Source organism: Melanerpes formicivorus, unplaced genomic scaffold, assembly GCF_026170545.1.
Source record: "Melanerpes formicivorus ecotype bairdi unplaced genomic scaffold, bMelFor1.0.p_v2 SCAF_116, whole genome shotgun sequence".
NCBI classification, from domain to species: domain Eukaryota; kingdom Metazoa; phylum Chordata; class Aves; order Piciformes; family Picidae; genus Melanerpes; species Melanerpes formicivorus.
The window spans coordinates 233,752-261,450 of NW_027142468.1; the positions used below are offsets into that span (position 1 = coordinate 233,752).

The following is a 27,699-nucleotide window of genomic DNA, read 5'->3' on the forward strand; positions in this document are numbered from 1 at the left end:
CTCTTGCTGAGCATTGATCAGATCCTCTGGGGCTGCTCTTCTCCAGGCTCTCAGCCCCAGGGCTCTCAGCCTTTCCTCCTCAGAGAGCTGCTCCAGGCCCCCTCCAGCATCTTTGGAGCCTCCCTGGGACTCTCTGCAGTAGCTCCCTGGCTCTCCTGAGCTGGGGAGCCAGCACTGGACACACTGTTGTGGGGGCAGTGGAGGTTCTTAGTACTGAACTGACAACAACTGGGGCTGGCAGGGAAGGCAGAGAGCTCCCAACTTGTATCTGCTTGTCCCAGGGCCCAAGCAGGGCTTTGGAGCTCCAGGGACAAAGCAGGACTCCGAGGTCATGGGCTGCAGGAAAAGTGTTGGCAATGTCTTCTAGTCTTGGCTGGGCTGCAGAACAGTCCCCTGCCCATCCCCAGAGTGCTGGAGGACACCTGAGCACCCAGCCTGGCCACAGCTGGAGGGCTTGTTCCTGCCAGGCCAAGGGGAAAGCAGTTGGCCAGAGCCCAGGGAAACCACCTTGGTCTCTGCAAAGCACAAGCAGGACAGCAGGAAGCAGAAGAGCTGCAAGGAGAGGGCAGAGGAGGCCATACCTCAGCTGGCTGCCCTGGCTGGCTGGCAGCAGCTGCCAGCAGTAGGAGACAGGCAGCTGGCTGCAGTTGGTCATCTCCAGGCTCTGCACAGCTCCAGTGTCATTCAGGATGCAGCCAAAGTCCACAGCCATGCTCTGGAAGTGCAGGCTGGGGCAGCAGACTTCTCCCCGCAGCAGGACCTGCTCCTCATGAGGGTGCTCCAGGAACTGGATCCTCAGAGCCTGCTCCACTTGCCAGGAGTGCAAACCCTCTTCATGAGCAGGGTTAAAGCTGATGCAGAGGGGAAGCTCCTGCCCTGCCTCCAGCTTCATGGGCTGCAAGGAGAGGAAGAGCATCCAGCACCCGTGGGAGGCCATCCCCAGGGCTCACAACCATGGCAGTGCCCCAAGTGTGGCTCCAGCAGGGCCTGCCTGTGCCAGCCCCACCCCACTGCTGGCCCAGCCCAGCTCAGGCTTCTGCAGAGGCACCAAAGCCCCCCCCAGAGCAGCACCCTGGCAGGCCAAGGCCGTTTGCACTCTCTGCTCCTCCCAGCACTGCAGCCTGGGCCTGGCAGGGCTGAGCACCGGCACAGAAGCACAGAAGGTTAGGACTTGGAAGGGGCCTCCAAAGGTCATCAGTCCAACCCCCCTGCCAGGGCTGCACAGGAGTGGTGCCCATGCCCACATCACCACGTGCCTGGCAGAGCCTGTGCCCAGCACCTGCCGCTGGCACAGGGGGCAGGCAGGGGCTGGAGGAGCACCCTCAGCCTTCTCAAAGGCAGGGCTGCCCTTGAAGGCAGCAAGCTGCTCCTGAGGAGCAGACAGGCAGCTGAGGAGGGCTGCTGGGATGGCTTCCAGCAGACAGCTTCACTAGATGGCTTGCCCACAAGTTGTTTGATCCCTTCTCTTCATCTCCTAGAGCCAGGACTCTGAAGGAGGTTGGAGCAAGGAGCAAGCAAGGAACAAGCCACAGGGCAAGAGGAAAGGGCCTCAAGCTGCCCCTGGGGAGGGTTAGGTTGGACACGAGGAACAATTTCTTCCTCACAAGGGCTGTCAAGGCCTAGCCCAGGCCTGCCCAGGGCAGTGGGGAGTCCCCATCCCTGGAGGGAGTGCAAAGGCATGGAGATCTGCTGCTGAGGGCCATGATCTAGCAGTGAGCTGGCAGTGAGAAGCTCACAGTTGGCCTTGATGATCTGAAAGGTCTCTTCCAGCCCAAACCATCCCATGGCTCTCTTCCCAAGCCAGATGATGCCTTGTTTCCTCCAGCAAACTCATTTCCACCCTGGTTCAGCTCAGGCTCACTGCTGGCTCTGCAGAAGCTTCTCTCCTGGAGGCCCTCCCAGCAGGAGCACACCACCACACTGCTCCCTCTTCACACTCCAGCAGCAGCAAGGCCCAGGGCTGCTCACCTGAGCATCTGCAGGCAGGGGCTGCTGCTCCGCATCACAGAGAGAGAAGGGCTGCCCTAAGGCCAGGACCATGCTGAGGGGCAGGGGGCAGATGTTCTTCAGAGACAGAGGCTGGGCCAGAGGAGTTAGGACATCCCCTGCTTGCTGCAAGCACAGGAGAGAAGCATCACTCACCCCCAAGTGCCCAGGGCCCTCCTTCCCCACCCGCTGCCTTTCCAAAGCCTTCAGCCCCCAGAGCTCCCAACAGCTCCTCTGGACTCTTTGGATAGGTTTCTCCCCTTCTGGAAGGGCTTTCTCCAAGCACAGCAGATGCTGCTGCTGGCTGCAAACCACAGCATTGCCCAGGGGGAACAGCCTCAGGAGTGTGCAGGGAACAGGCCCCTGAGAGGAGGCAGCTGCTGCTAAGAGATCCAGCCCATCTGATTGCAGTGGCCTGTCCTCTCCTGGGGACAGCAGCACAAGAGGAGTTCCAGTCACCTACACTCATGCCTCTAGGAGCCTCCTAAGGCCAGGGGTGCTGGGCAGAGGAGACAAGCAAGCAGGATGCAGCAGAGAGCCTGCAGGAGCCTAAGGCTGGCTTTGAGTATGCACAGCCAGCCAGCAACCTCCAGGCTCCTGCTGCCCCTGCTACAGTGCCAAGATGCTCAGGGGCCTGGAGCAGCTCTGGGAGGAGCTGAGAGCCCTGGGGCTCTTGATCCTGGAGAAGAGCAGCCCCAGAGGGCATCTGATCAGTGCTCAGCAAGAGCTAAAGGGTGGGGGACAAGAGCTTGGGGCCACTCTCCTCAGTGGTGCCACACCAACAAGAGCAAAGCAGTGCTGCTGAGGCTGTTGCCAGCCCCAGGGCAGCAAAGAATGAGCTCAGTGCTAACAGCAAAAGCTTGGTCCTGCTGCAGTCAACAGCCAAAGCCCTGGGGACTCAGAGCAGCTCTCTTCCCTCCTCCTTTGAAGCCAAGCACAGCCACAGCTTCCAGCCAGCAGGGCCAGGGCCAGGATGCCAGCCAGACACTCACCTTCTCCACCTGGAAAGTGATTGCTGTGGAGGACATCTGCAGGGCAGGAGCAATGAATTGGCAGCTGAGCTCCACCTGCAGGATCTGGGTGCTCCTGGCCTCGCTGCCCACCGCGGCCTGGCACAGCAGCTGCTCCCTCACCGCCTGCAGGAGAAGCCACAGGGCACATGGGGGCTGCCAGCAGGGTGGCCAGAGGACAGCCTGCATCTGCCAGCCACCAGCCACGGCCCTGCCACTGCCCCCCTCACTGCTGGTTTCCCCTTGCCCTCCACAGCTTGTGCTGCATCCCCTTTCTCCTGCACTCCAGTGGCCATCAGGCTGCAGCCAACAGCCACAAACAGCTCTGGGGAGGCTTGTGCTGCCAGGGACAATCCCTGCCCCAAAGGGTTCTTCCTTTGATGTGCCCCAGTGCTGAGCACAGTGCTACAGAAAGCTGGAGGAGCTGATGGAATGAAGATGGAGATGGAACTGGGCAGAAAAACAGGAGACAGAAAGGCCAAGGGCAGTCAGCTCTGCCTTGGAAGCTCAGTGGAAATGATTCCTGAGGAGGAACAACCCCTGCCCCAGCACAGCTGAGGCCTTGGCCTGCTGGGAGCTTGCAGCTCTGCAGACAGGGACCTGGGAGTGCTGCTGGAGAGCAAGTTGCCCACGAGCCAGCAAGCTGCCCTTGTGTCCAAGAAGGCCAAGAGGATTCCTGAAGGAGACTGTGGCCAGCAGGCTCTCCTCTCCCTCCATCCTGCCCTGCTGAGGCCACAGCTGGGTCCAGTTTGGGGCTGCCCAGTTCAAAGTAGTCAGGGAACTACTGAAGAGAGCCCAGTGAAGACTACAAAGATGCTGAGGAGCCTGGAGCACCTCTCTGAGGAGGAAAGGCTGAGACCTGGAGCTGCTGAGCCTGGAGCATCACAGAATCACACAGAAGCACAGAAGGCTCTGAGCTGGAAGGGACCTCCAAAGGTCTTCTAGTCCAACCCCCTCAAAAAGAAGAGCAGCCCCAGAGCAGATCTTCTTCATGCTCAGCAAGAGCTAAAGGGTGAGGGGCAAGAGGATGGAGCCTGTGACAGGACAAGGGGCACAAACTGGAAGCCAGGAAGCTCCATCTGAGCAGGAAGAGAAAATTCTTCTCAGCGAGGGTGCTGAGGCCTGGAGCAGCCTGCCCAGAGAGGTTGTGGAGTCTCCTTCTCTGCAGAGACTCCAAACACCCCCTGGACACTGGCAACCTGGCCAGCCTGCTGTGGGTGCCCCTGCTGTAGCAGGGGGATTGGGCTGGATGATCCCCAGAGGTCCCTTCCAACCTCCCCCATGCTGGGATTCTGTGACCCACAGGAACCCCCCCACAGGCAGATGCCTTCAGGTCAAGGAGGGATCACTCCCCACTAGGATGCCTCCTGCCCTCCTTCCCAGAGCTGCTTTGAAAAGAGACCTCCCCAGGACAGAGCTGCCTTGCATGTCCCAGCAAAGTCCTCTCTCAAGCTGGATGGGCTCACAGCCAAGCCTTGCTCTGGACAGCTCCTGGGATCACTTCTCCACTGCTCGCTCTTTCCTCTGCTACAGCACCACAACCCAACTCCTCCCAGAGCTCTTGGCTCTGACTGCAGGGCCAGGCAGGCACAGCTGGCTGCACAGAGCCCCTGCCAGCTTTCCAGGGAGACATTCTCACCACTGCACTCAACAGCTTGGTGCCTTTTGCTCCTCCTCAGCAAAACCTTTGGGCTCAGAACTGCATGGGGACAGCCCCAATACAGCCACCCAGGTGAGCAACGAAGTCTTCTTCAAGCCACTCTTGAGGCAAGCCTTTAGAACACCCTTCAAAACATGAACATCAGCAGGAGCTTCCTCTAGAGCTGTTCCACAGAGAATCATCTCATGGCTTGCCTTGGCTTGGCAGGGACCATTCAAGGTCATCCAGTCCAAGCCCTCTCCACTTCAACCTCTGTGCTGCTGGAGCTCAGCAGTGCACATCAGGCTGCAGCTCCTCTGCAGAGCTGCATTCCCCTGGCAGAAGGCTCCAGGCAGGAGGAGGCCCAGCGACCCATCCAAGGGTGCTGGCAAGACCTGGCTGCCCTTGGCACAGCAGGGCTGGCTGGGAGCCTGGGGCAAGTGTCACTGTTCCCAGGAAAGCAAGTTAAGCTGCCAGTTGCAGTGGTGCCATGGGGATGAACATCCCTGATCAGCAGAGCTGGCACTGGGCTCCTTCCTCTCCTCCAGCACTTGGTGCCAGACAAGGCCTCTGCCCATCTTTGTCTGCAGAGGAGAAATGCTGCAGCTCCAGCCACTGCCTGCCCTGCTGGCTTCCCCCAGACACAGGAAACCTGCCCTCCTGCCTTCCTTTCTGCCTCTGCTCCCAGGCTGTGAGTCACTTCTTCTCTCTGCCCTTCCCTCCTGCCTCAGCACCTGGCACCTTGGCACCTGCCACAGCAGCAGCTGCCTTCAGCCCCTGCTTTGGTAGCAGCAAGTGCTGCAGGATGGAACACAGAGCAGCCCCAGCCACTGATGGTGGCCAGCAAGGAAAGCAGAGGACTCTGCCAGGGGGAACCTGTGGCCTTCAAACACTCTCTTGCTCACATTCTCAGGCCAGTGCCAGGGGGCTGCAGGACAAGTCCCAGGGGAGGTGATCTGATGGGGAAGGCTCAGCCCTTGTGAGGGACCTCACCTGGGGAGTGCTGGAGAAGCCTTCCAGCATCACCTCCATCGTTTGGCCTGGCCTCAGCTCCATCCTCTTGGGCCGAAGCTGAAACACAGGGCAGGCAGCAGGGGGGCCCTGGGAGGAAGCTTTGCCCTTGGTGCTGCTGAGGGAAGGCAGCCAACGGCGCTGGCCAGGCGGGGAGCAACCTCCCACGGTCCAGCGGAGCCGCTGGGTGCGGCGGCCTCGGTTGGTGACCCTGAAGCTGTAACAGCAGGGAGCCAGGCTGCAAGAGGAGCAGAGATGGAAAAGATCAGGAGAGCTGCTACTGCCCAGCACTCACCCAGCTGCTGCTGCTGCTGTCTGACCACACAGCTGGCAATGGAACCACCTCTGAACTGCTGACCTAGCTCAAACCTTCAGCGGGAGCCAGCCCTTGCCTACCCCTGAGCTTCTCCCCACCCAGCAGCAGCTCTGGTTGTGCCCAGCCAGGGAAAGCTTCCTGAAGCACATCCTCTCAGCTGCTGTGGGCAGAGCAGCACCAGCCCCTGCTGCTTCACACTCAGCAGAGTTTTAGCAAAGGGCTGCCTGAGGGTCAGGCTGGATCAGACCCTGAGCTGCCCTGACCTGGCTGCAAGCCCCTATGACAAGAGGGATCTGGAGGTGCTGGAAGGTGTCCAGGGAAGGGCCACGAGGATGAGCAGAGGGCTGGAGCACCTCTCCTATGGGGACAGACTGAAGGAGTTGGGGCTGTTCAGTCTGCAGAAGAGAAGGCTCCCAGGTGACCTCATTGTGGCCTTCCAGGATCTGAAAGGGGCTACAGGAAGGCTGGGGAGGGACTGCTCAGGATCTCAGGCAGTGATAGGACTAGGGGGAATGGAATGAAGCTGGAGGTGGGGAGATTGAGGCTGGAGGGGAGGAGGAAGTTCTTCCCCATGAGAGTGGTGAAGCCCTGGAATGGGTTGTCCAGGGAGGTGGTTGGGGCCCTGTCCCTGGAGGTGTTTAAGGCCAGGCTGGATGAGGCTCTGGCCAGGCTGATCTAGTGTGGGGTGTCCCTGCCCATGGCAGGAGGGTTGGAACCAGATGATCCCTTCCAAACCAAACCATTCTAGGATCCTATCTGGTGGTCAGGGCACCACTGGCTTCGCTGGTGGGGGGCCCTGGCATCCCTTTCATGCCTCCATCCTTTAGGAAGCATCCAGCCCTCATCAGCCTCTGCTGACCAGAGCAGCTGGGCTTGTGTTTGAGACAGAGCACTGAGCCTAAGAACATGGATCAGCAGGAGTGTGGCTGAGAGGAGCAGGGCAGCCAGCCCAGCTCTGGCTGCTGAGGAAACAGAGCCACAGCCAGAGATGAACAACCAGAGCCAGACAGAAACCCAAGGGAATGTCCCATGGGAATGGAAGTTCCTTCCTGGAAAGAAAGCCCAAGTGCAGCTGGGCAGACATGGCCACCCTTTGCTCCAGGAAACCCCTCCAGGGATGGGGACTCCAGCACTGCCCTGGGCAGCCTGGGCCAGGCCTTGTCCCTTAGGGGAAGAATTTGTTCCTCATGTCCAACCTAAACCTCCCCTGGAGCAACCTGAGGCCATCTTCTCTCCTCCTATCCCTTGTTCCTTGGGAGAAGAGCCCAACCCCCACCTGGCTCCAGCCTCCTTCCAGGCTCTTGTAGACAGCACTGAGGTCTCCCCTCAGCCTCCTCTTCACCCCCAGTTCCCTCAGCTGCTCCTCCCCAGCCCTGTTCTCCAGAGCCTTCCCCAGCTTTCTTGCCCTTCCCTGGACACGCTCCAGCCCCTCACTGCCCTTCCTGGAGCGAGGAGCCCAAACCTGAGCCCAGGGCTCCGACTGTATCCTCAGCGGTGCCCAGCACAGGGCACAAGCCCTGCCCTGCTCCTGCTGGGCTTCAGCCTGAAGAATCCCTGGGGCTGCCCTGGAAGAGCCAGGAGCTTCTCCTGGCTGAGCCCCCGGCAGCAGCAGGAGCTGAGGGACACCTACCTGAAGCGAGTGCCCAGGCTGAGCTGCGGAGCCAAGGGCCTGTCGAGGACGATGGTGCTGCCGACGCCGAGCGCCCGCACGGGGATGCCGTAGCCACGGCTGTGCTCCACCAGCAGCTGCACCTCGGCCTGGAACTGCCCCGTGTCGTCCAGCTGGGCTGTGACAGACACAGACACCTGGCCCTCGGGGGGGATCACTCCTCGGCTGGGCTCAACCCTCCAGCACCAGCCTCTGCCAGACTGCAAGACAAGGCAGAGCCCAGCTGAGGCCAGGAGCCACAGCCCTCGGTCTCTTGTGGGCTGGAGGAGCAAGGATGTGAGGGCAACAAACCAGAAGGGCTTCCTTTGCCTGCAGCTGAGCTAGGGGGGCTGCAAGCAGCACCTCTGCAGGAGCTGCCACCCCCCCTGTGCCACCCTCCTCTCACAGACTCCCCTCATTAGCCACCACCTCACCAGCCCCAGAGACACTCGGCCTCAAGAGAAGGTTGTTTCCTCCTCCAGCCTCCTTGCAGGGAGTGCTCCCTGGCCAGCAGGACATGCACTGGCATGCAGATCTGCAGCTCCCAAGGCTCCAGCGTGGGGGCAGTGGGACATGCTCCACATTTCAGGGCTGTGCTTGGGACAACAGGCCCTGCTCAGCCCAAACCCTGCAGCATCCCTGGAGAGGTTTTGCCCTTTGGAACAGGAGGCAGCAATGTGCTGGCAGGCTGGGCACGAGCCAAGCACATTGCATTGGGCAGGAGCCAGGGGAAGGCAGCTGGAGTTTCCAGCCTGGCAGCACTGAGCTCTCACAGGACAGCTGCTAGAAATCTCCCTCTTGGAGTTTCCAACTAGCCCTCTTGGCCTCTCACTACAAGTCCTAGTCAACAGTCTGTCCCCAGCTTTCTTAGAGGCCTCTTGAAGTACTGACAAGCTGCAAGAAGTTGACTTTCCTCCAGCAAATCCCAGGGAGAAGATCAGAGAGTCACAGAATGCTTTGGCATGGAAGGGACCTTCAACTAGTTCCAAGCCCCTGACCTGGGCAGGGACAGCTTCAACTAAAGCAGCTTGCTCAAAGCTTCCACAAAGGAAAGGGAGAGCTTGGCAACAGGCTCCAGGCTCACTGCTGCTCAAACATCTCCTCAAGCTCTGGGCTCCTGAGGGCTGCCCCAGCTGAACCTGCCCCCACAGCCAGGCTCCTCTGGCCACCTGGGGGTGGAAGATCTTGCTTGCTCTCTCAGGCAGCCAGCTGGAAAGGCTCCAGAGGAGAACTGAGCCCCGGGTGGCCACAGAGCAGCCATTGCCACTGGAAGCCTCTCCAGATACTCACCACCTCTGCCTGGAAGGCTGCAGGGATGGGGCTCTGATTGCAGAGCTGCAGACACCGGGAGGCCTCCTGCAGAACTTGGATGCTGCCAAAATCGAGCTGGCTGGGCTGCACAGAGACAACTGGGCCCTCTCCAGTGCTCACCAAAGAGACCTTCTGCTCCAGGGAGGAGAGAGGAAAAACACCATGGGGAAAGCTGGCAAGGGTCAGACAGCTCTGAGGCTGCTCCTGGATGGGGGAGAGCTCTGCCTGCTGGAAGTTGGCAGTGTTGGAAGCCTGAAGCAGGAGGCCTGCAGCAAGGGTGGGCTCTGGAGGGACCCCAGCTGAAAGCCACAAGCTGCTGTTGTCAGGGGGAAAGAAAGCAGCCTGCCCAGGCTGCAGTCTCTCCAGCAGCTCTCCTTCCTCTGCCCTGTGCCTGCTCCCAGCCCTGCTGCTGCTCAGCCTTGCCCCAAACCACTCTCCCTGGCTTCTGCTGCTGCACAGCCAGGCTTGGGCAGCAGCTTTTGGAACACTCCCAAAGCTCCCCCTTGACCAGCAGCCCTAGCTGGCACCAAGCTGGCTCTGCAGAGGAGAGATCATGGAAGCTGCTGCTCTGCTTTGTGCTCTGGGGTAATCCTGGCACCACCTGAGGAACAGAGCTGATGGCAGCACTCCAGCAGCCTTTTGGTCTCTTGAGCCAAAGCAGTGTTCTTGCAGAAGCAGCAAAGAGCACTGGAGGTGGCAGCTGGATGCCTTTGCTGCAGCACCTTCTCACTCATTCCAGAGCCAGCCTTTGCTTCAGCAGCACTCTGGGCTGTCCCTGGCTGCTCCTCCCCAGGACCCCCAAGGAAGCAGCAGTTGCTGCTCCTCTCCTAAGAGCAGAGGAGGAGAGGCAGGGACAGTGCTGGCTCCTTCCCCCACCTGCCCTGTCCCCAGTGCACTGCTGTGGCACACACTCTGATCACCCTCCCAGAGGGCACCACGCTGCCTCTCCTCTCCCCCTCACCCAGTGCCAGGGATCCCTGTGGTACAAGCCCCCTTTGCCCTGCAAGAAGCCTTGTACACCTCAGGCTCCAGCAAGCCCTGTGGCACGGAGCAGGCCCCTCCAGCACTCACCAGGGGGTGTCCTGCACGCCCAAAGACGGCCACACGGGCAGGAGTGTGCTGCTCTCCTGGCACCTGGGCCTCCAGGCTCAGTGGCACCTCCACGGAGCTGTGAGGCTGAATGATCCCACAGGGCACGGGGCTGGAGTACAGCACAGCAGCATCCTCCTGGTGCTTCTGGAAGGGGCAGGGGCACAGAAGGGGCTGGGCTGAAAGGGATCTTTCAAGCTCCTCCAGTCCAAGCCCCCTGCACTGAGCAGGGACAGCTGCAACTGGAGCAGACTGCTCAGCACCCCTGACAGCCTGGCCTGGAAAGGTTCCAGGGAGGGGCATCTCTCACCTCCCTGGGCACCCTGGGCAGGCTCTCACCCCCTTCAGAGTGAAAAAATGTCTTCCTCTTATCCAGTCTACATCTCCCTCTCTTAGTTCAAACCATCCCCTCTCCCAACAGGCTCTGAAAAGCCACCAGAAGCTCTCCCTGGAGCCTTCTCCTCTCCAGGCTCAACAGCCCCAACTCTCCCAGCCTGGCCTCACAGCAGAGGGCTTCCAGGCCTCCCAGCATTGCTGTGGCCTCCTCCAGCCGGTCCCTGAATGTGCTGAGGACTCCAGAGCTGCCCCAGCACTGCAGGGGGGGGTCTCAGCAGAGGGGCAGAACCTCCTCCCTGCCCCTGCTGCCCACTGCTGGGGACCAGCCCAGGGCACAGCTGGCTCTGGGCTGGTACTGCACAATGCCAGCTCAGGAGCAGCTTGGCAGCCCTCAGTATCCTCAGGGGCTTCTCCACAGGGCTGCTCTCCAGCCTGGGTTGATCCTGGCAATCAAAGGTTACTGCAGAGGGAACTTGTAGAAAAATGTCAACCCTTAAGGTGTCCACAGCAGCAACTCACAAAGAGTTTGAAATCCCTGGCAGGAAGGCACAGAATGAAAGGCAAGACTTGGATGGCCTCAGCATCCTCAGGGGGTCCCAAAGCTGCTGCACTCACAACTCTCCCTGCTTGGGCTGGCAGAGCAGCTTCTCACCACCCTCTGAGTTCTCCTGCAGGACAGCACCCCAGAGCCAGAGCGCAAACTGCTTCCCAAAGAGCTGCCTACATTTGTCTCAATTGCTGCCTAAAGTTGATCCTCAGGAAGGTTCCCATTTCCCTGCTTCCTGAGCTTACATTTGGGCAGCTGAGAGAGACTGAATCTTGGCTCTCTTGATGGGACTCAACAAAGGTAAAATCACCTTTGCTGCTTGCCCAGGCAATAGCTGATGTGTATTGGGAGCAGCCACTGGGATGCCTCTCAGGAAGGTGCAGAGATAAGCAGACTGCAGCTGTCCTGGAAAGGGGCAGAGGCCACTGCTATCCCTGCTCTCTGGAACACACACCTCTGAAAAGCTGTTCCACAGATCTGAGCAACTACTGGCTCAGGAGGAGGCCAAGGCAGGAGGAGGGAAAGGCAGGAGGAGGCCAAGGCAGGAGGAGGGAAAGACAGGAGGAGGGAAAGACAGGAGGAGGCCAAGGCAGGAGGAGGCCAAGGCAGGAGGAGGCCAAGGCAGGAGGAGGCCAAGGCAGGAGGAGGCCAAGGCAGGAGGAGGCCAAGGCAGGAGGTGGCCAAGGCAGGAGGTGGCCAAGGCAGGAGGAGGCCAAGGCAGGAGGAGGCCAAGGCAGGGGGAGGCCAAGGCAGGGGGAGGCCAAGGCAGGAGGAGGCCAAGGCAGCAGGCAGGACAATGCTGCTCTGAAGGAAAACGGAGAGCATACCAGGAGAGGGAAAATGACAGAGACCCTGGAAGAAGCAGACCAAAAGGAACCCTCTCTCCATGTCCTAAGTTCTGCCTGCTACAACTCATGGAGCTGAAGAGGCTGCTCAGAGGACAGCAATGACCTCTCCTCTACAGCCAAAGCTGCAGCACCCTTCCTCCACAGACCCAAACTGTCTTGGGGGGTGAGGGGGTGCCAATAGAATTCCTCTTCTCTCTCTCCCTATTTTCTCTCTCTCTCCCCTTCTGATCCATCCACTTTATTTGTGTACTACATAGCCTAGCTGTTGCTATTTTGGCCTCCTCTGTGCCTCTAATTTCCTAACACAGGAATATTCACAAGAACTGAGGCTCTTTCCCTCTCCAGACCAAGACAGTGGGTTCCTGTTCCCAGCAAACCTGTAGGATGGACTGGAAAGCATCAAGGTCTCTCTCTCCCAAAGGCCTTTTCTCCCCAGCACAGCCTGGCTGAGCCCTGGGGGCAGGAGGTGGGTGGGGGTGATGCCAACCTGAGGCAGCAGTGCATAGCAGCCTGGCAGGTCGCTGTCGTTCACCAGGGGCAGCAGCTGCTGGGCAGGGAGCTGCAGGTAGCAGCGGCCGAAGGTCACCACGGGCTTGGGCACTCGCAGAGCAGGAACCACACACCTGGGCAGAGAGAGGGCCAGAGGCAATGGAGACACTGGCAGAGGAGAGGCTGCTTGACCCCTCATGTGGCATGGAAGGGAGCAGGACACAGCTGCCTAGAGCAGAGTGGCTGCAAATTGCCACCAGCAGCCTGGCCTGGAGCAGCAACCCCGTGGCCAGCAGGAGCAGGGCAGGGATCGGCCCCCTGGGCTCAGCACTGCTGAGGCCACCCCTCACATCCTGGCAGCAGTTTAGGGCCCCTCCAAGAAGGGCCTTGAGGGGCTGGAGCGGGTCCAGAGAAGGGCAACACAGCTGGGGAAGGGTCTGGAGAACAGGGCTGGGCAGGAGCAGAGCTGCTGGGAGCAACTGGCGGCGTTTAGCCTGCAGCAAAGGAGGCAGAGCAGAGCCCTCCTGGCTCTCCACATGTCCCTGAAAGGAGGCTGGAGCCAGCTGGGGCTTGGGCTCTGCTCCCCAGGAACGAGTGACAGCACAAGAGAAATGGCCCCAGGCTGTGCCAGGGGAGGGGCAGTGCCAAGCAGCCATAGAATTGCTGTGTCCTTTAGGAAAAGGCTCAGGGCCAGGCCTGCCCATTCTGGGATGATGCTCCTCCAGGGGGCTGCCTGCAAGCCCTGCTGCTCCCAGCTCTGCCTGGGCAGAACCAGCTCATGATGCAAGGCTCCTCCTGTGGAGCTGGAGCCAGCAAACCACATGCAAGGGGCTGGATGCACCAAGAGACCCTGCAAGGAAAGTGCTGGTACCTGGCTGTGAGGGGCAGTGCCAGCAGCTCCTGGCCCACACCATCCACATCCACCACCAGAGCCAGCTCATACAAGCCCTGGGTGTTGGAGCACAGGGTGACCTGGGGGGAGAGCAAAGCCCCAAACACTTCAGCACCCCCACAGCTGCTGCCTTTCCATTCCCAGGCCATGGGAAGCAAGGGAGGCCTTGGCCCTGGTGCTGCTCCATCTGCAGAGCACAGGCCCTGGCAGCACCACAAGGCTGCTGGCAAGAGCTGCTTGCAGAAGTGCCTGTGGCAGCTCCCAGGCCATGGGTGAGAGGAATGCAGGCCCCAGCAGGGCCAGCTGCCACTCAGCACTGCATGGCCAGGGAACAGCAGCAGTGCAGGGCAGAGCTGCTGCCTCCAGCAGAACCACTCCAGCTGTGCAGGGGGAAGCTGCTGCAGAAGCTTGGCCCAGCAGAACCTGCTCAGCTCACAGCCACCACAGCTTCTGCAGTCCCCCTGCAGAGCACTGCAGGGAATCCAACTCATCCTGCCCACAGCACAGGAGGAAGAAGAGCAGGCAGAGAAGCTAACTGCTTCCTCCAGCCACATCTCTCCCTGCAACAGCCTCCTGCTGCCCTCAGCCTTCCTCTGCCCAGCTGCAGGCCAAGGAATCAGCCTAAGGAGCTCTGAAAGCCTCAGCAGTGGCTTCTGGCCTGGAGCCTGGGGGGCAGGAGCTGCAGCTTCTGCCTGCAGGCTCCAAAGGCTGCTCCAAAGGCAAGTCCCAGAGCAGCACAGCTCCCAACAGCCCAGCCCTGCTGCAGGGCTCTGCCTGGCCTCCCCCTCCCAGCCAGCAGCACTGAAGCCCTCTCCCAGAGCAGGGCAGCCTCAGCCCCAGCTGCTGAAGCCCCTCTGGCCCCACTGCTCCCTACCTGGATGTCCTGGAAGCTCAGGGCAGGGATGGTGCCTCTGCCAGGGCTGATGGTGAACTCACAGGGCCTGAGGCACCTCCTGGCTCTCTTCTTCCAGGAGGGCAGAGAGTTGTCCAGCACCTGGGCAGTGCTGGGCACGCTGGGCTCTGCCACACCGTCCCCGGGCACACGGAGGGTGAAGGCCACAGGCACCAGGGAGGTGTTGGTCAGGCGACAGAACAGGCTGTGAGGGAAGCCTAGGAGAAAGGACACAGCTCTGCACCTCTGCACACAGCTCCTCTGCCTCCTGCAGGCAATCTCCTGACATGCTCAGGCTGCCCTTGGCCTCTGGCTCTCTTCCCTCTGAGCTGCAGCTGCCGCGGAAGCCAAGCAGCTCTGTGCTGGCACTGCTGGGGCACAACAAGTTCCCCATCGGGCAGCCAGGGGCCCTCCTGGCCAAGAAGGCCAAGGCTGCTCTCAGCAGAGGGTGGCCAGCAGGGCACAGCAAGCACCAGGAGCCTGCAGCTGCAAAGGCCTTCTCCAGGCCAGCAGCTGGAGAGGACTCTTCTCCTCTTGGATCCCAGGCTGCTGCCTGCTGGCATCCCTCTGGCTTTGTCTGCTCACAAGGAAGCCAAGAGACAGGGCAGGGATGGAGGGAGGGGAGGCTGCAGCTCAGCAAAGGCCAGCACTTCTCTTAGCCAAGTCCCTCAGCAGGAGGAAAACAGAGAGGCATCCTGGCCAGGCTGAGCACAGCTCTTCAGTCAGCCCAGAACTGGCTTCCCAGGCAGAGCTGAGAGCCCCTCAGGGAAAAGCCTTCTGGGAGCCTGAGCTGAAGCAGCAGAACCTGCAGCTCAGTGCTCAGGCAGCAGAGCTGGGCCTCTGCTGGGCAAGGAGAAGGAGCCCAGGGCTCTGAGCACACCAGGGCCTGAGGCAGAGCTGTTTCTTGGCCACATTCCCTGGCACTGACAACCAGTGGCCCTCCCAGCACCAAGCAACATCTCACCCTGCAGCGCAGGGGGGAAATGGTCTCCAGGCCTGGCAACATTGACCCACAGCAGCTATGGGCTGGGCCAGAGCTTCAACTCCCTCCTCCTGCAGTCCTAGCCCCTGGGCCCTGCTGGGGCTCTCACAGCCATCCTGCTGCCAAGGACTGGCAGCCTGGGGCTGATCAGACCATCAGGGACCCCACAAGACCCTGCTCTGCCAGTCCTTTGGGCCTCTGTGCCCTCAGGATGGCAAAGCCCTGCCCAGGCAGCCTGCAGCCCTGCTTGAACCTCCTGAAGGCTGCTCTGGAGGGCCACCAGTGCTGGAGGCTCTGAGGCTGCACTCTGGGGCTGCAGAGCCCTCGGGCTGTGCTCCAAGGCCAGGCCACACTCACCATAGGAGACGTCCCCGAAGCGCAGGCAAGGGACATCGAAGCGCAGAGGGGGTGCAGAGACACAGCCCCTGGGGGGACACAGCAGAGGAGGCCTTGGCTTGGCTGCAGAGCACTGCAGAGCCTGCAGCTTGCACTGCTGCTGGCAGGCTGCAAAGCTGCTCTCACAGCACAGGGGGCTGCACTCAGCCTCTCACCTGACAGTCAAGGTCACAGGCTCAGGGCATCCTTCCACACTGAACCTGAATTCCTCTGTGAAGTGCCCCAGGACAGGGGGACAGAAGCAGACCTGGATGACTTGGAACTCATCTGGCAAGAGAAGGCCCTGACAGGGGGAGAAGCTGAAGCAGGGGCCCAGAGCTGTAGTTGGAGGGACCAAGCTGAAGGAGGCATGGATGGCTCCTTTGTTGTGCAGGATCACCTGCAAGACAGCCAATGGAAACCCCTAAGGAACTTTCTTTCCTTCCAGGAGGCTGATTTGTGTCCTGCCCAAGCACCTCCCTGCAGGGTTACACCCCCCTTGATGGGGGCTGAAAAGAGCCCAGCCCCAGCTGCTCTGGCTGGGCAGAGAGAGACTTGGCTTTCCCCCTCCCAGGAGGAGGGGTCCCCTGGCTCCAAGGGGCTCTATGCCACTGCCCCTCCCTGCCCAGCAAGCCTTGCTAGGCAGGGCAGAGCTCTGCTCCTGCTCTCTCTTTCCCCTGCACAGCCACTGCTGCACAGAAGGCTCCCCAGGGCTGCTGCATCCCCCCCCGCTGCTCCCTGCTGCATCCACACCTCCTGAAGAGCTGCAGCCACTGGCACCAAGGGAATCCAGTGCCAGCTGGGGCTGCCTTTGGATGCTTTGCCCCCTGCCCTTCACCCTATCCCTTTGGAACCTGCCCTGTTACTGATACATAGAGATAGATAAAATTACCTTTTTTCACTCCCAAACAGATTCCAGACCATTTTTTCCCTGATCTTACCTCTCCTTTCTCCTGCCTGATTTGCTTTACCTTACCAGGAAAGGGAAAGGGGGAGGGAATCTCAACCAGTTTCCATTTGGGCTTTTGGCCTGCAGGTCCAGCCCAGAGCAGCACAAGCTGACAGCTGGCAAAGGCAGAGGATGCTGCCTGCTGCTGCTTGGCAGAAGCCAAAGGGGAGTTCAGCCTTTGGGGGTTTGATGCCAAGCAGCCAGGACTTCATAGAATGGATCCTGGAATGGGTTGGTTGGAAGGGACCTTCCAGCTCATCCAGTTCCAACCCCCCCCCATAGGCAGAGACCCCTCCCACCAGCCCAGGCTGCTCCAGGCCTCATCCAGCCTGCTCCTGAACACTTCCAGGGAGGGGGCAGCCACAGCCTCCCTGGGCAGCCTGTGCCAGGCTCTCCCTCCTCTCACTCTAAAGAATCTTCCTAGTTTCCAGTCTCAAGCTGCCCTCCCCAAGCTTCACCCCATTCCCTCTCCTCCTCTGCCCCAGCCCTTGGCCAAAGTCCCTCCCCAGCTCTCCTGGAGCTACTTCAGCTCCTGGAAGGCTGCTCTGAGCTCTCCCTGGAGCCTTCTCTTCCCCAGCCTGAACAGCCCCAGCTCCCACAGCCTGTCTCCATAGTAGGACTTCCCCCCAAGCCCTGTCAGCCCCTGCTGCTCACCTCAGACTTGCTGCTGGAGCCAACCAACACCTGCCCAAGGTCCAGCTGCTCAAGGCTGAAGCAGAGCCAGGGCCCTCGGCCTTCCCCTTGGATGTGCAGAGGCAGCCTGGCCTCACGGCCTGGGGAGAGAGTTCCATTGGATGACTCCTTGAGGCCCTGAGGTGGGAAGGGACCTTCCAAGGGCAGCCAGCCCAAGCAGCAGCACTCAGCAGAACAGCTGCAGGCACAGCAGCTGGCTCTGAGCCCCAAGCAACCTGACCTGAAGGGGTTCCAGCAGTGGGGCACCTACCCCTCCCTGGGCAACTGGGGCCAGGCTCTCACCACCCTCAGTGTCAAACATGCTCAAGGTCTGAGGAGGTCAGCCAAGGGGCTTGGAGGAATCAAGGAGCAAAATTAATTGACTCCTTGGTTTCTTTCAACTCACAGGGACCTTGATTCTGGGACAGTTTCCACCCTGGCAGCACAGGGGACCCGCTGCTTTGGAATGCTCATCTGCCACAGAATGGCTGCAAGAAGTGAAGCTCTCCTGAAGGCCCAGCAGGGTCTGTCAAGAGCAGGCTTCTCTCTCCCAAGACAGAGCATTTGCTCAGCTCTGCCTCCTGGAGCCCCAGAGCAGCTCAAGGGCTGTGTGCAAGTAGCTCTCTTATTGCTCTGCAATGCAAAACCTCTCCTGGCACAAGCCCTGGAGATCCACCCCTGCTGTAGAGGGATGGACATCTCCCTCAGCAGAGCAGAAAGCCCAGAGCCAGCAGCTCAGCACTGGCAACTTTGTGAAGCAAGAATTGCCTTGCCCAGCTCTGACAAGTGCAGCTGGGGCAGGAAGACATTTTGGGAACACAAGCCCTGGGCTCACACTGGAGGTGGCACTGGCCAAGGGAACCAGGCCCAATTCCTGGGCAAGTCAAAAGCTGTCCCCTGGCATCTGTGTCCCTTGGCTTGGGGCAGGAAGGAAATCAACAAAGCAGCAGAGCAGGGTTGGTGCTTTCAGCACCCTCCAAGAGTGGGAGCTGGGCTGCTGGACCTCCATGAGCTCTGGAGGTGAGGACACCCATCAGATTCCGTGGAGAAAGCCTGGCAGCGAGCTCCCACCCTTGAGACACAGCCTGAGCAGCACCCTGCAGAGATGGAGAGGAAGGACAAGGAAGCCTGAACCTGGCTACAAGCACTCCCTGCCCTGGGCTAGCACAGCACAGCCACCACCTCTGGAAGGGCAGAGCTGGTGTCACTCAGGGGGCAGTGCTGGCTGCTGCCACCAACAGCCTGAGCACCCTGCAGGGAGACAGCAGCGGCACAGAGCTCATCCAGCAGGCTGCTGGGGCTCAGCTTGCCAGGGAGAGACCTCCTGCTGAGCAGAGCAAGCCCTGAGCAACGCCACCCAGGGGAAGCACAGCCTCAGAGCTGCCAGGAGACACTTCCCAGGCAGGGAGAAGCACCTGCTGGCCAGAGATGCTCCTTTGGAGGGCACCCTGCATTCAGCAGGGTTCCCCACCTAAGCGCTGGCAGTAGCTGACCAGTGGGAGGAGATCCAGGGGCTGGCAGCACTCTGGAACTCAGCTCCTACCACCTCAGGAGCCCCAGGATGCCTCCAGGCTATGAGGACTCCTCTTGGAGGGAAACAGGCTAGAGGGGCTTAGGGGCTGCTGTGTTCTGTAGCTCCTTGGCCTTCACAGACACCTCCCAGCAGAGCAAAGGCTGGCAAACCCATGGCAGGAAACCTCAGCCCTTCCCTGCCTCACATGTTCTGGACTCAGTGGTCCAGAGGCAGTGTCCTGAGCCCTGGCCTTGGACAGCAGAGCAGCTGGGAGCCACAGGGACAGCAGGCACGGGTCCTGTTGGCCACTGACCCTTCCTAGCAACTCGAGCAGGAGCCAGGGGGCTGGAAGGTTGCTTGTGCCTGGCCTGCAGCCTGGGGCAGAGAGCAGCAGAATGGAGCTGTACCTGAGATGTCACAGTAGAACTTGGCTTCATAGACTCTGGCTGCCTGGGGCTTAAAGGTCACCTGGATCTCAGCTGAGGAGTTTGGCCACACCTCTCCCTCCTAGAAGAGAGGATGGCAGCAAACCATTGATCACCAAAGCTTCCAGCTCATGTTTGCAGCCACAGCCCTGCAGCCCTTCTTCAGAGCACCAAGGGAGAGCGAGGAGCAAGCACCACATGTGCTGGGCTGGGGGAGGAGAGACAGGCACAGGCAGAGCTCTGCAAGGGAACCTGCTCCAGAGGGGAGGGAAGCCTGGGAAACCAAGAGACTGAGAAGGCTGGACAGGGCAGAAGGGCAGAGAGCCATGGAGCAGCCCACTTCTAAGTCAGTCCTAGAGCACAGTGTGGCACATCCCCAGAGCCAGTGAGGAAAGGTTTCCACTCCCAAGGCTTGAGGCCAGGCTACACTTGGTGTCCCTCCATCATTACCAGGAGCACCAGGACTCAGTGCTGTGGGCAGCCAGACTGCTGCCCCTCACAAGCTGGAGAGCAGGTTCAGCTGCTTGTGGAGACACAGTGCAGCTGTCACCAAGCAGGAGCCCCCAACACACTCCCAAAGCAGCTCTGACACACCACAGGATGCTGCTCACCTCCCACTGCCTCCAACATCCCTACTGCTCTGCCACAACCTCCTGCTCCCATCCTGCTGCTGCCAGCTGCTGTGCTGGGACAGCGCAGTGGTGCTGCTGCTGCTGGCTCTCAGCCTTCCATGGGCTCCAGGAGGAAGCAGCAAGAGCAGCTGAGCCCTTCCTTCACACTCATTTCACCTCTCTGCATAGAAAGAAGAGGTTGGGATTCCTGCAGGCTTTACTCCCAGATGAGATGCTGCTCAGACAGCAGCATTCTCCAGCTCAGACCATGCTCTCCCTCCGAGTCAGGGCTCTGGTTGGTGGCAGGATGTGGCCTTGGGCTCCCAGAACCAGCAGCAAGCCCTTCTCTGTACCTAGGGGCACCACAACTCCCAGAGCCCCTTTCAACCTGCCAGCCTGGGGCCCAGGCTCACAGGTGACACTGGCAGGGAGACTCAGAGCTGGTGGAAGCCCGGCTTCCAGGAGGGGATTGCTATTGCCATAACTCAGCTGCCCTTTGCCTCCTCTCCTTCCCTTCTTCAGGTGGTTTGGGACCTGCAGTGCTCTAACAGCCTCTGGGCAGCCCCCGAGCCACACGGAGGGGATGTCCTTGCAGCTAACACCGCAGAGCCCTCTGAGGGCTGGAAGGACACCGAGGCAGTGCCCTTCTTTTGCTCAGCTGCCAGCAGGCTCTCGCTGCCTGCCAGGGCCCTGCAGCTCACCAAGGCTTTGTGCACCAAGCCCTGCCAGCTCCACTCCCTCTGCGGGAGCTGGGGGCAGGATCTGCCAAGGGACCTCCCCAGGGAGGAGGAGGAGGAGGAGGAAGGAGGGCTCTCAGCTGCGGCTCACCAGCGGCTCGATGGTGAAGATCTCCTCAGAGCGGCACAGCAGGGACTCTCCTTGCGCCTTCGCCCTCTGCTGCTGGAAGATGCGGGGGAGCCGGGAACGGCGTCCCTGGGGCGCAGGCTGCTTCCTGGGCTCCAGGGGGGGACGCGGCTTGAACTGCCCCCACAGCCTGCAGCCCAGAGACAAAGCCCAGCAGACAAGGGCATCACCAGCAGCTCTGCAGAGGCTCTGGCAGAAGCGCTCGGGGAGGCACAGCAGCGGCACAGCAAGGGGCTGCCCCCGAGCCCCCGGCTCCCAGCCCACGATCCCTGCCTCTTCCCTGGCCACTCGCACTCCCTGCTTGCAAGCTCGGAAGAGCTTTGTGAAAGGCAGCAGCCCCCCGGGAGCCTTCCTGCTTCACAGCCACTGCCACAGCTGATGGAGGCTCCAACAACAGCCTCGAGTGGCTCTTCCTCCCCTGGAGCTGCTCAGGGCTGCTCTTTGCACAGCCTGAGCTTGCACAGCAGCCACACACTGGGCAAGGAAAAGCACTGAGCGAGGGGAACCTGGGGCTGGCCTCTAGGGCCTGCCTGGCCCAACCACACTGAACTTGACTTGCTCAGAAGCCCCTGAAGAGCACTCCAGCTGAAGGCACTTTCCTCCCCAGCTGTGGCTTCAGACTAACTCCAGATCCCTCCATGCACCTGGGGCTGGAAAGTCACCCAAGGCTTCCCGGGATCCCCCAGGCTTTGCAGTGTGCTTTCCAGCTCAGCCCCTGGGCTCCAGCTCTTCCTCTGCTGCCTGAGGTGGCAATTTCCAAGCTTCCCCACAGGCAGCCTTTGGAGAGCCTGCCCCATCTCCCACCACCACAAAGACACAGGTGCTGAAACTCAACTGGACTTCTAAGTCCTGCCTTGCTCCACCCTCCCTGCAGAACCCTCCACCTCCCAGCTCTGCTCAGCCTCCAAGGCAGGGTGGAAATAGCTCCTGGTGCTGGAAACTGGGACACCAGCAGGCAGTTAACAGCCTGCAGCAGGATAGCCTCAACCTTCTGGGCCCCTGAAGCACTCTGCCCTGCACAGGGCTGGGAAAGGAGCCTGCCAGCTTGTGCCAGCTGCAGCAGGAGAAGCTGCAGCGAGTAGCAGCAGAGTTGTGCTGCATGCAGCTGTGCTCAGTGCTGCTACTCAGTGCAGCCCAGCACTGAGCCTTGCCTCAGCCTCATGGTCCCTCTGGAGCCCAGAGATCTCTGGGCCTCAGTGCTTTGTGGCCCCCACAAGGCAGTTTGCTCTCTGAGGAAATCCAGGCCCTGCAGTTCCTCCCCAAGACACCATCCTCAGCTGGAGTGTGGATGCAGCTGGGAAGGGAAGTGCTGAGCTCCAGTAGCCCAAAGCCCAGGGATCCAGGCCTTGGTGCTGTGGGGGCTTTCCTGGCCTCAACCACTGCAAAGCACCCAGAGCCCTGGAGGCCACACTTGAGTGTCACCCTTGGAGAGGGATCTGCCTGCAGTGCAGCTTTCCAACCCACCTCTGCTGCTGCTCCTCCTCCTCCTGACTAGCAGCAGCCTTCCACTGGAAGTGAGCTCTCACACTGCTGCTGTTGTGGATGAGCAGGGTGCTGCGGCTGCTCAGCGACAGGTAGGTCTGCTCCATGCTCAAGGAGCTCCTGTCCAGCCTGATGTTCACATCCACAGCTGTGCCACTGAGGCTGCTGTGAATATCTTCTCCTGCAGGAAAGCAGAGGGGAGTCTTGCTCATCTCACTTGCAAGCTACAGCAGCATTTGGATCCTTTCTGCCAGCCCCAGAGAGCTCCAGTGCTCACTGCAGGGCTGCAGCACCACAGCAGCACCCAGGGAGCACATCAGGCTGCCCAGGAGCCAGGGGCAGCAACAGGGACAAAGCAAAGCTCTGCTGCAGGCAGAGACAACACACCCCGAGGGCACCTGTGAGCAAGGCTCTGCTTCAGCATCAGCTCTGCTGAGCCAAGCCTGTGGGCAGCATTTGGAGGTCCCAGCTCCGCTCCCCACTTCCTCCTCAAGGGCCTGCTGAGGCTGACACTTCTCCTGGGGCCTGCTCTTGGCTTCTCCCACCCCAGGAGGAGTTTGACACCTCTCCAAGGAGGCAGTGAGCACTTCCTGCCCGAGCCCAAGAGCCTTTTAGTCCTGAAGCTGGGAGCTGTGGGATGGAGATGGGGAGAGGAGAGTGCAGCAAAAGGCTCTGAGGCAAGGCAAGGGAGAAGCAGAGCAGGGGACAGAGGAGTGCCAGAGGCCCTGGGCACCACAGCGTCTGACAGAGCCCTGCCCTCCTCCTGTCAGCCCTCAGGCCCAGCACTGGCTGGGAACCAAAGCTCAGGCTCTGCAGTGGGCAGCCAGGGACACAGAGTGCAGGCAGGCAGTGCCCAGCACTGACCTGAGTCCCAGTGCAGGCTCAGGACCCCGCGGTGCTCCCCGGTCCGCAGCGGCAGGAACTCCACAGCCACCTGCACAGCAGCACCGACCCCCAGAGCTCCCACACAGGGCTCAGCAGAGAATGGGCTGCAAGAGAGAGACACAGGAGGGCTGCTGCAGAGACCTGGGCACCACAGCCCTGCTGCAGGCCACTGCTCTGCAGCTGCCTTCTGCAAGCAAGGAGCAAAGCAGCCCCAAGCAGCAGAAGCAGAGAACCTTTTTGGCTGGAAGAGATCTTTCAGCTCCAGTCCAACCATGCTCCCATTGCTAGGGCACCCCCAAACCATGGCCCTCAGCACCACACCAACCCCCCAGGGATGGGGACTCCACCACTGCCCCAGGCCACCTGGAGCAGGCCTTGACAACCCTCAAGGGCAAGAAATTGTTCCTCATGTCCCAGGCCACACACAACTGAGGGCATTTCCTCGTGGCCTAGCACTTGTTCCTTGGGAGCAGAGACCAAGCCCTGCCTGGCTCCAGCCTCCTGTCAGGGAGCTGAAGAGAGACAGAAGATCTGCCCTCAGCCTCCTCCAGGCTAAACATCCCCAGTGCCCTCAGCCTCTCCTCACAAGACTTTTGCTCTAGACCCTTCACCAGCTTTGTAGTCCCTCCTGGAGCCACCCCAGCACCTCAGTGTGCTCCCTGCAGTGAGGGGGCCAAAAGTCAATGCAGTACTCAGGCTGTGCATCCAGTGCCCAGTGCAGGCTACACTGCCCTGCTCCTGTTGGCCACACCATGGCTGACCCAGGCCAGGATGCTGTTGGCCTGCTCAGCCACCTGGCCACCGGCTGGCTCATCTGCAGCCTCTGTTGAGCAGCACCCCAGGTCTTTGCTGGGCATCTTTCCAGCCACTCTTCCCCCAGCCTGCAGTGCTGCAGGGGGTTGCTGTGACCCAGGTACTGGCCCTGCCACTTGGCCTTGATCAACCTCATGCCATTGGCTTGGCCTTTGATCCAGCCTGGCCAGGTGCCTCTGTAGGTTAACAGGCAGCTCAGCACTGCTGCCCAGTTGGGCCTGTCTGCAAACTGACTGAGGGAGCCTCAATGTCCTCACCCAGGGCATTGAGCAAGTGTTCAGGAGAGCTGGCCCCAGCACTGAGCCCTGGGGACCACCACTGGGGACCAGACACCAAGTGGAGTTAGCTCCCTTCACTGCAGACAGCAGAAGGAAAACCAACCCCCCAGGGGATCAGAAAGAGAGCTCCTGGCTCAGTGCTGAGGAGATTCAGCCCTCAGAAGGGCCTAGAGTAGAGAAGGACAGCAGGTGCCCCATACACTGCATCCAGCTCCCTGCAGTGAGGCTGCAGAGCCCAGCTGCTGGCAATGCCACCAGAGCAGGGCTGCTGGAGAGCACAGGGCTGGAAGGGCTGCTGGAGAGCACAGGGCTGGAAGGGCTGCTGGAGAGCACAGGGCTGGAAGGGCTGCTGGAGAGCACAGGGCTGGAAGGGCTGCTGGAGAGCACAGGGCTGGAAGGGCTGCTGGAGAGCACAGGGCTGGAAGGGCTGCTGGAGAGCACAGGGCTGGAAGGGCTGCTGGAGAGCACAGGGCTGGAAGGGCTGCTGGCACTCAGAGCTTCCCCCTGGCTCCCTGCCACCCAGAAACCTCACCTCAAGAGCTGCAAATGGCAAGGCAACTCCTGGCCCAGGAGATCCCAGCCTAGAAAGCAGAGGCAGGGACAAGCAAAGCCTGGCCTGAAGAGCAGAGCAGGATGCTGAGCTCCTCACCTCTGAGTGCTGAGGCTGTAGTGAGCCTCCCGCTCGCCCACGTTGCGGAGCAGCAGAGTCCTCTGGGTGCTGTACTTGACTGGGCAGATGGAGAAGTTTAGCTGCTGGGGGAAGTCCAGCACAGCCTGGGCACCTACAGCCCGGATGGGCACAGTGAACTCCTCCCTCTGGGTGACACAGAGCAGCTGGTGACAGTAATCCTGCAGGGAAAGGAATAGCCTCAGCAGGCTGCAGGCAGTGCCAGCCCCAGGGCAGAAGGGAAGCTGCTGGGCTTTGTCTCACTGCCAGCTGCAGGCAGAGATGCAGCAGCCCCTGGGCACCCTTCTCTCCTGCAGCACAACTGGCACAGGGCTGGGAAGGATCAGAGCTGAGCCAGCCCCTCTGCCCCACCTGCTCTCTCAGCAGGCCAGCAGCACCAAAGCAGATTCTCTGATGCTTGGATGCTGAGGCAGCCCAGAGTGACTCCACCTCAGGGGTGCCAGCCCCCCAGAGCCACTGAAGCCTGGGAAAGGCACCCAGCTGTGCCACGGTGCCAAGTGCAGTCCCAGCAATGCAGGCACCTCCTGGAAGCTTGGCAGGGATGCTCAGGCACATTGCCCAAAGGCCTTTGCCACATCACCATCAGCAGTGGCTCCCAGCTCCCCACAGCCACCAGGCAGTCACCTGGGCATGGAAGGAGATCAGGTTGGTCAGGCAGGACCTGCCCTTCCTAAATCCATGCTGGCTGGGCCTGAGCCCTTGGCCATCCTGTAAGGGCTGTGTGATTGCACTCAAGATGACCTGTTCCATAACCTTGCCTGGCACTCAGGTCAGGCTGACAGGCCTGGAATTCCCTGGCTCCTCCTACCACTGCAGGCAGCAACCTCTTGAGACCTGCAGCCTCACCTTGTTCTCCTCAGGGGTGAAGAGGATGCAGTAAGTAGAAGCCATGCCAGGTGCTACCTTCTGGCACACATCCTTGGGGCCAACCAACTTGAAGTAAGGAGAGGTCTCCAGGATGACCTTCACCCACTGAGGAACCTGCAGGGAAGACACAACTGGGATTTTGCCACCTGTGGCACTGTGAGAAGAAACCTGGCCATGGCCAGCTGCCATCCTTCCTTCCCAAGGCACTTCCAGCACAGAGGACAAGGCTGGAGCCAAGTTCCTGCTGCCTGGGCAAAGGAGCTCTGGGACATGGGCTGCAGGCCCAAGCCCTGCTGTGAAGCAGAGCCAGAGGAAAGGAGAAACTGAGGCCCATTTTAATGAGGAAAGGGGAAAGAGCAGCACAGTGTCTGGGGTCAGTGTGGAGCACACCAATGTCCCAGGGGCCTCTTGCCAACACTCCCAAGCCAGGCAGCAGAGCAGGAATGGCTCTGTTCTCCCCAGCAGGAACTGAGAGGGACCACACTTTGCAGCCTTCCTTGCCAAAGGGCCTTCTCTTTCCAGCCACAGCCCTGGCAAAGCCTCTTCTCTCAGGACACACTTGGACTGCTCTTGCTCTTCCCCCACAGCTTTTGTTCTCCCCTTGTTTCCCCCAGGAGGGAGGTGTGGGGGGGGGAGCTCCTTCCCCTGCTCTCATGCAGGCTGCTTCTGCCTTCCCAGCTGCTCTCCTCTCCCCTTCACATCTTGCTCCCCACTGCAGAGCAGCAGCTTCCAGGACACTTCCTTTGCTGACCCTTCTCTGCCTCCAGCACACTGCCTGCTGCATGGCAAGAGAAGCCCCTGTGTGCACAGGGTTCTCTCCTGGAGCACCTTTGAACCCAGCCCCACTCCTCCCTCCTGTCTCTTCTCACCAGCTTGCTCTGGGCACCTGCCTCACTCCAGCAAATGTTTCCCCAGCTCAAATTCAAAGGGTCTCAAATCTTCCTCTTTCCACAGGAACAAAACTGCTGGCATTTGGCAGCCTTTCCCTGTCCACTTCTTTGGGGAATCTCCTCAGCACCACCAATTCTTTCCAAGCACAGGTGGAGACCTTCAGGAGGAGATGGCTCTGGATGTGCTGTGGTGTTCCAAAGGGAAAGCAGAGCTCCAGGAAAGCCCCAGCAGGGCTGAATGAAGCGTAGCAGGACCCCCAGGTCGTGCCTAAAGGCCTCCCCTTGCTGCTGCTCCATCAGTCTGTTCCACTGCTCTTTCCAAACACCTCTCCTGGAGTTTCAGTGCCACTCCCTAGGACTTATTCCAGCCTCAAGCAGAGAAGACGACCCCTGAGCTTTGTCAGGGGATTGAAGCAGCTAAGCAGGCTGTGAGAGGCAGAGAGGCCCTCCCCAAAGGCAAGAGTAACCAAGGAGCCATCAGGATGCGCTGCACACCTGAGGCAGAGCGTGAGACGAGAGAACAGCTGCAGAGCCCTCAACATTCTCAGCAAGCCAGGGCTTTCAGAGGCAAGGCTGCTATCTAGGCAAGCTCCTCTGGGCTAGCTCCCAGCAGCACATGGCAGTGTCAGAGACAGCATGCCCAGAGAGGGCAGGTTCCTCCCACCCCCCAGCACTTACCCTGCCCTTGTTGCGCAGAACCAGCGTCGCTTCGTAGACCTGGTGGGGGAGGTAGTTCTGGAAGACCACCTCTGCTGGGAGAGGCTCAAAGCAGCTCTGCTGCAGGGCAGCTGGCAGCTGGGGGTGCACAGAGAGCAGGGAGAGGTTCAGCTGCTGGCAGCAGGACTCATGAGTGACAACCCTACACTGCTCTCCAGTCCAGCCCAGTCTCCTGGCGAGTCCCTCTGCCCAGCTCAGCCTGGGCAAGCAGAAGCTCTCCCACCTGGCTCCTGGGTGGCTCAAGAGGAGCTGGGCTGTGCTGAGCAGGCTCAGGCTAAGCAGCTCTTGGGCTGTCTCTCCAGGTTCCCTCTCCCAAACACAGGGCAAAGCCCTGTGCTGCTGTGGTCACACAGCACCAGAGCACTCCCTGACAGTGCTGGCAGCACTCATGGAGCAGCTGAGGGCCAGCAATGGACAGGAGGCTCCAGGGGAAACACTCTGGGGATGATCTTTGCTCTGAGGCAGGGAGGCCGAGGCCCACACAGCCCCAAAGAGCTTTGCCAGTGTAAAGCCTGGGAGCTGCTAAGGAGAGAACAGCAGCAGAGGAGGGAAGGCAGGACAAGGAGAGCTGAGTGCTGGCGAGGTTCAGCTCCTTTCTCTGCAGCACTGGGCAGCTGGAGGAGGACTGGACTTGGCAGCTCCTTCTGCCAGGAGCTTTCAGTGGCTCTTTGGTC

At 60.5% G+C, this 27,699-nt stretch overlaps 1 protein-coding gene across 1 annotated transcript in view; it reads right to left on the reverse strand.

Moving 5' to 3' along the window:
• LOC137456104 (hydrocephalus-inducing protein homolog) overlaps nucleotides 1-27,699 on the reverse strand; it is a 65,502-nt gene that overhangs the window by 37,612 nt on the left and 191 nt on the right. Inside the window, exons 2-21 of the mRNA XM_068167409.1 lie at nucleotides 26,987-27,103; nucleotides 25,398-25,532; nucleotides 24,513-24,712; nucleotides 22,752-22,876; nucleotides 21,870-22,068; nucleotides 20,370-20,535; nucleotides 18,913-19,012; nucleotides 16,975-17,093; nucleotides 15,548-15,771; nucleotides 15,354-15,421; nucleotides 13,997-14,232; nucleotides 13,102-13,202; nucleotides 12,229-12,364; nucleotides 9,993-10,157; nucleotides 8,901-9,053; nucleotides 7,593-7,831; nucleotides 5,629-5,884; nucleotides 2,979-3,122; nucleotides 1,969-2,112; nucleotides 632-895 (exon numbers count right to left, since the gene is read on the reverse strand). Coding sequence (XP_068023510.1) covers nucleotides 632-895; nucleotides 1,969-2,112; nucleotides 2,979-3,122; nucleotides 5,629-5,884; nucleotides 7,593-7,831; nucleotides 8,901-9,053; nucleotides 9,993-10,157; nucleotides 12,229-12,364; nucleotides 13,102-13,202; nucleotides 13,997-14,232; nucleotides 15,354-15,421; nucleotides 15,548-15,771; nucleotides 16,975-17,093; nucleotides 18,913-19,012; nucleotides 20,370-20,535; nucleotides 21,870-22,068; nucleotides 22,752-22,876; nucleotides 24,513-24,712; nucleotides 25,398-25,532; nucleotides 26,987-27,103 — 3,291 coding nt within the window. The remainder of the gene's footprint in view (nucleotides 1-631; nucleotides 896-1,968; nucleotides 2,113-2,978; nucleotides 3,123-5,628; nucleotides 5,885-7,592; nucleotides 7,832-8,900; nucleotides 9,054-9,992; nucleotides 10,158-12,228; nucleotides 12,365-13,101; nucleotides 13,203-13,996; nucleotides 14,233-15,353; nucleotides 15,422-15,547; nucleotides 15,772-16,974; nucleotides 17,094-18,912; nucleotides 19,013-20,369; nucleotides 20,536-21,869; nucleotides 22,069-22,751; nucleotides 22,877-24,512; nucleotides 24,713-25,397; nucleotides 25,533-26,986; nucleotides 27,104-27,699) is intronic.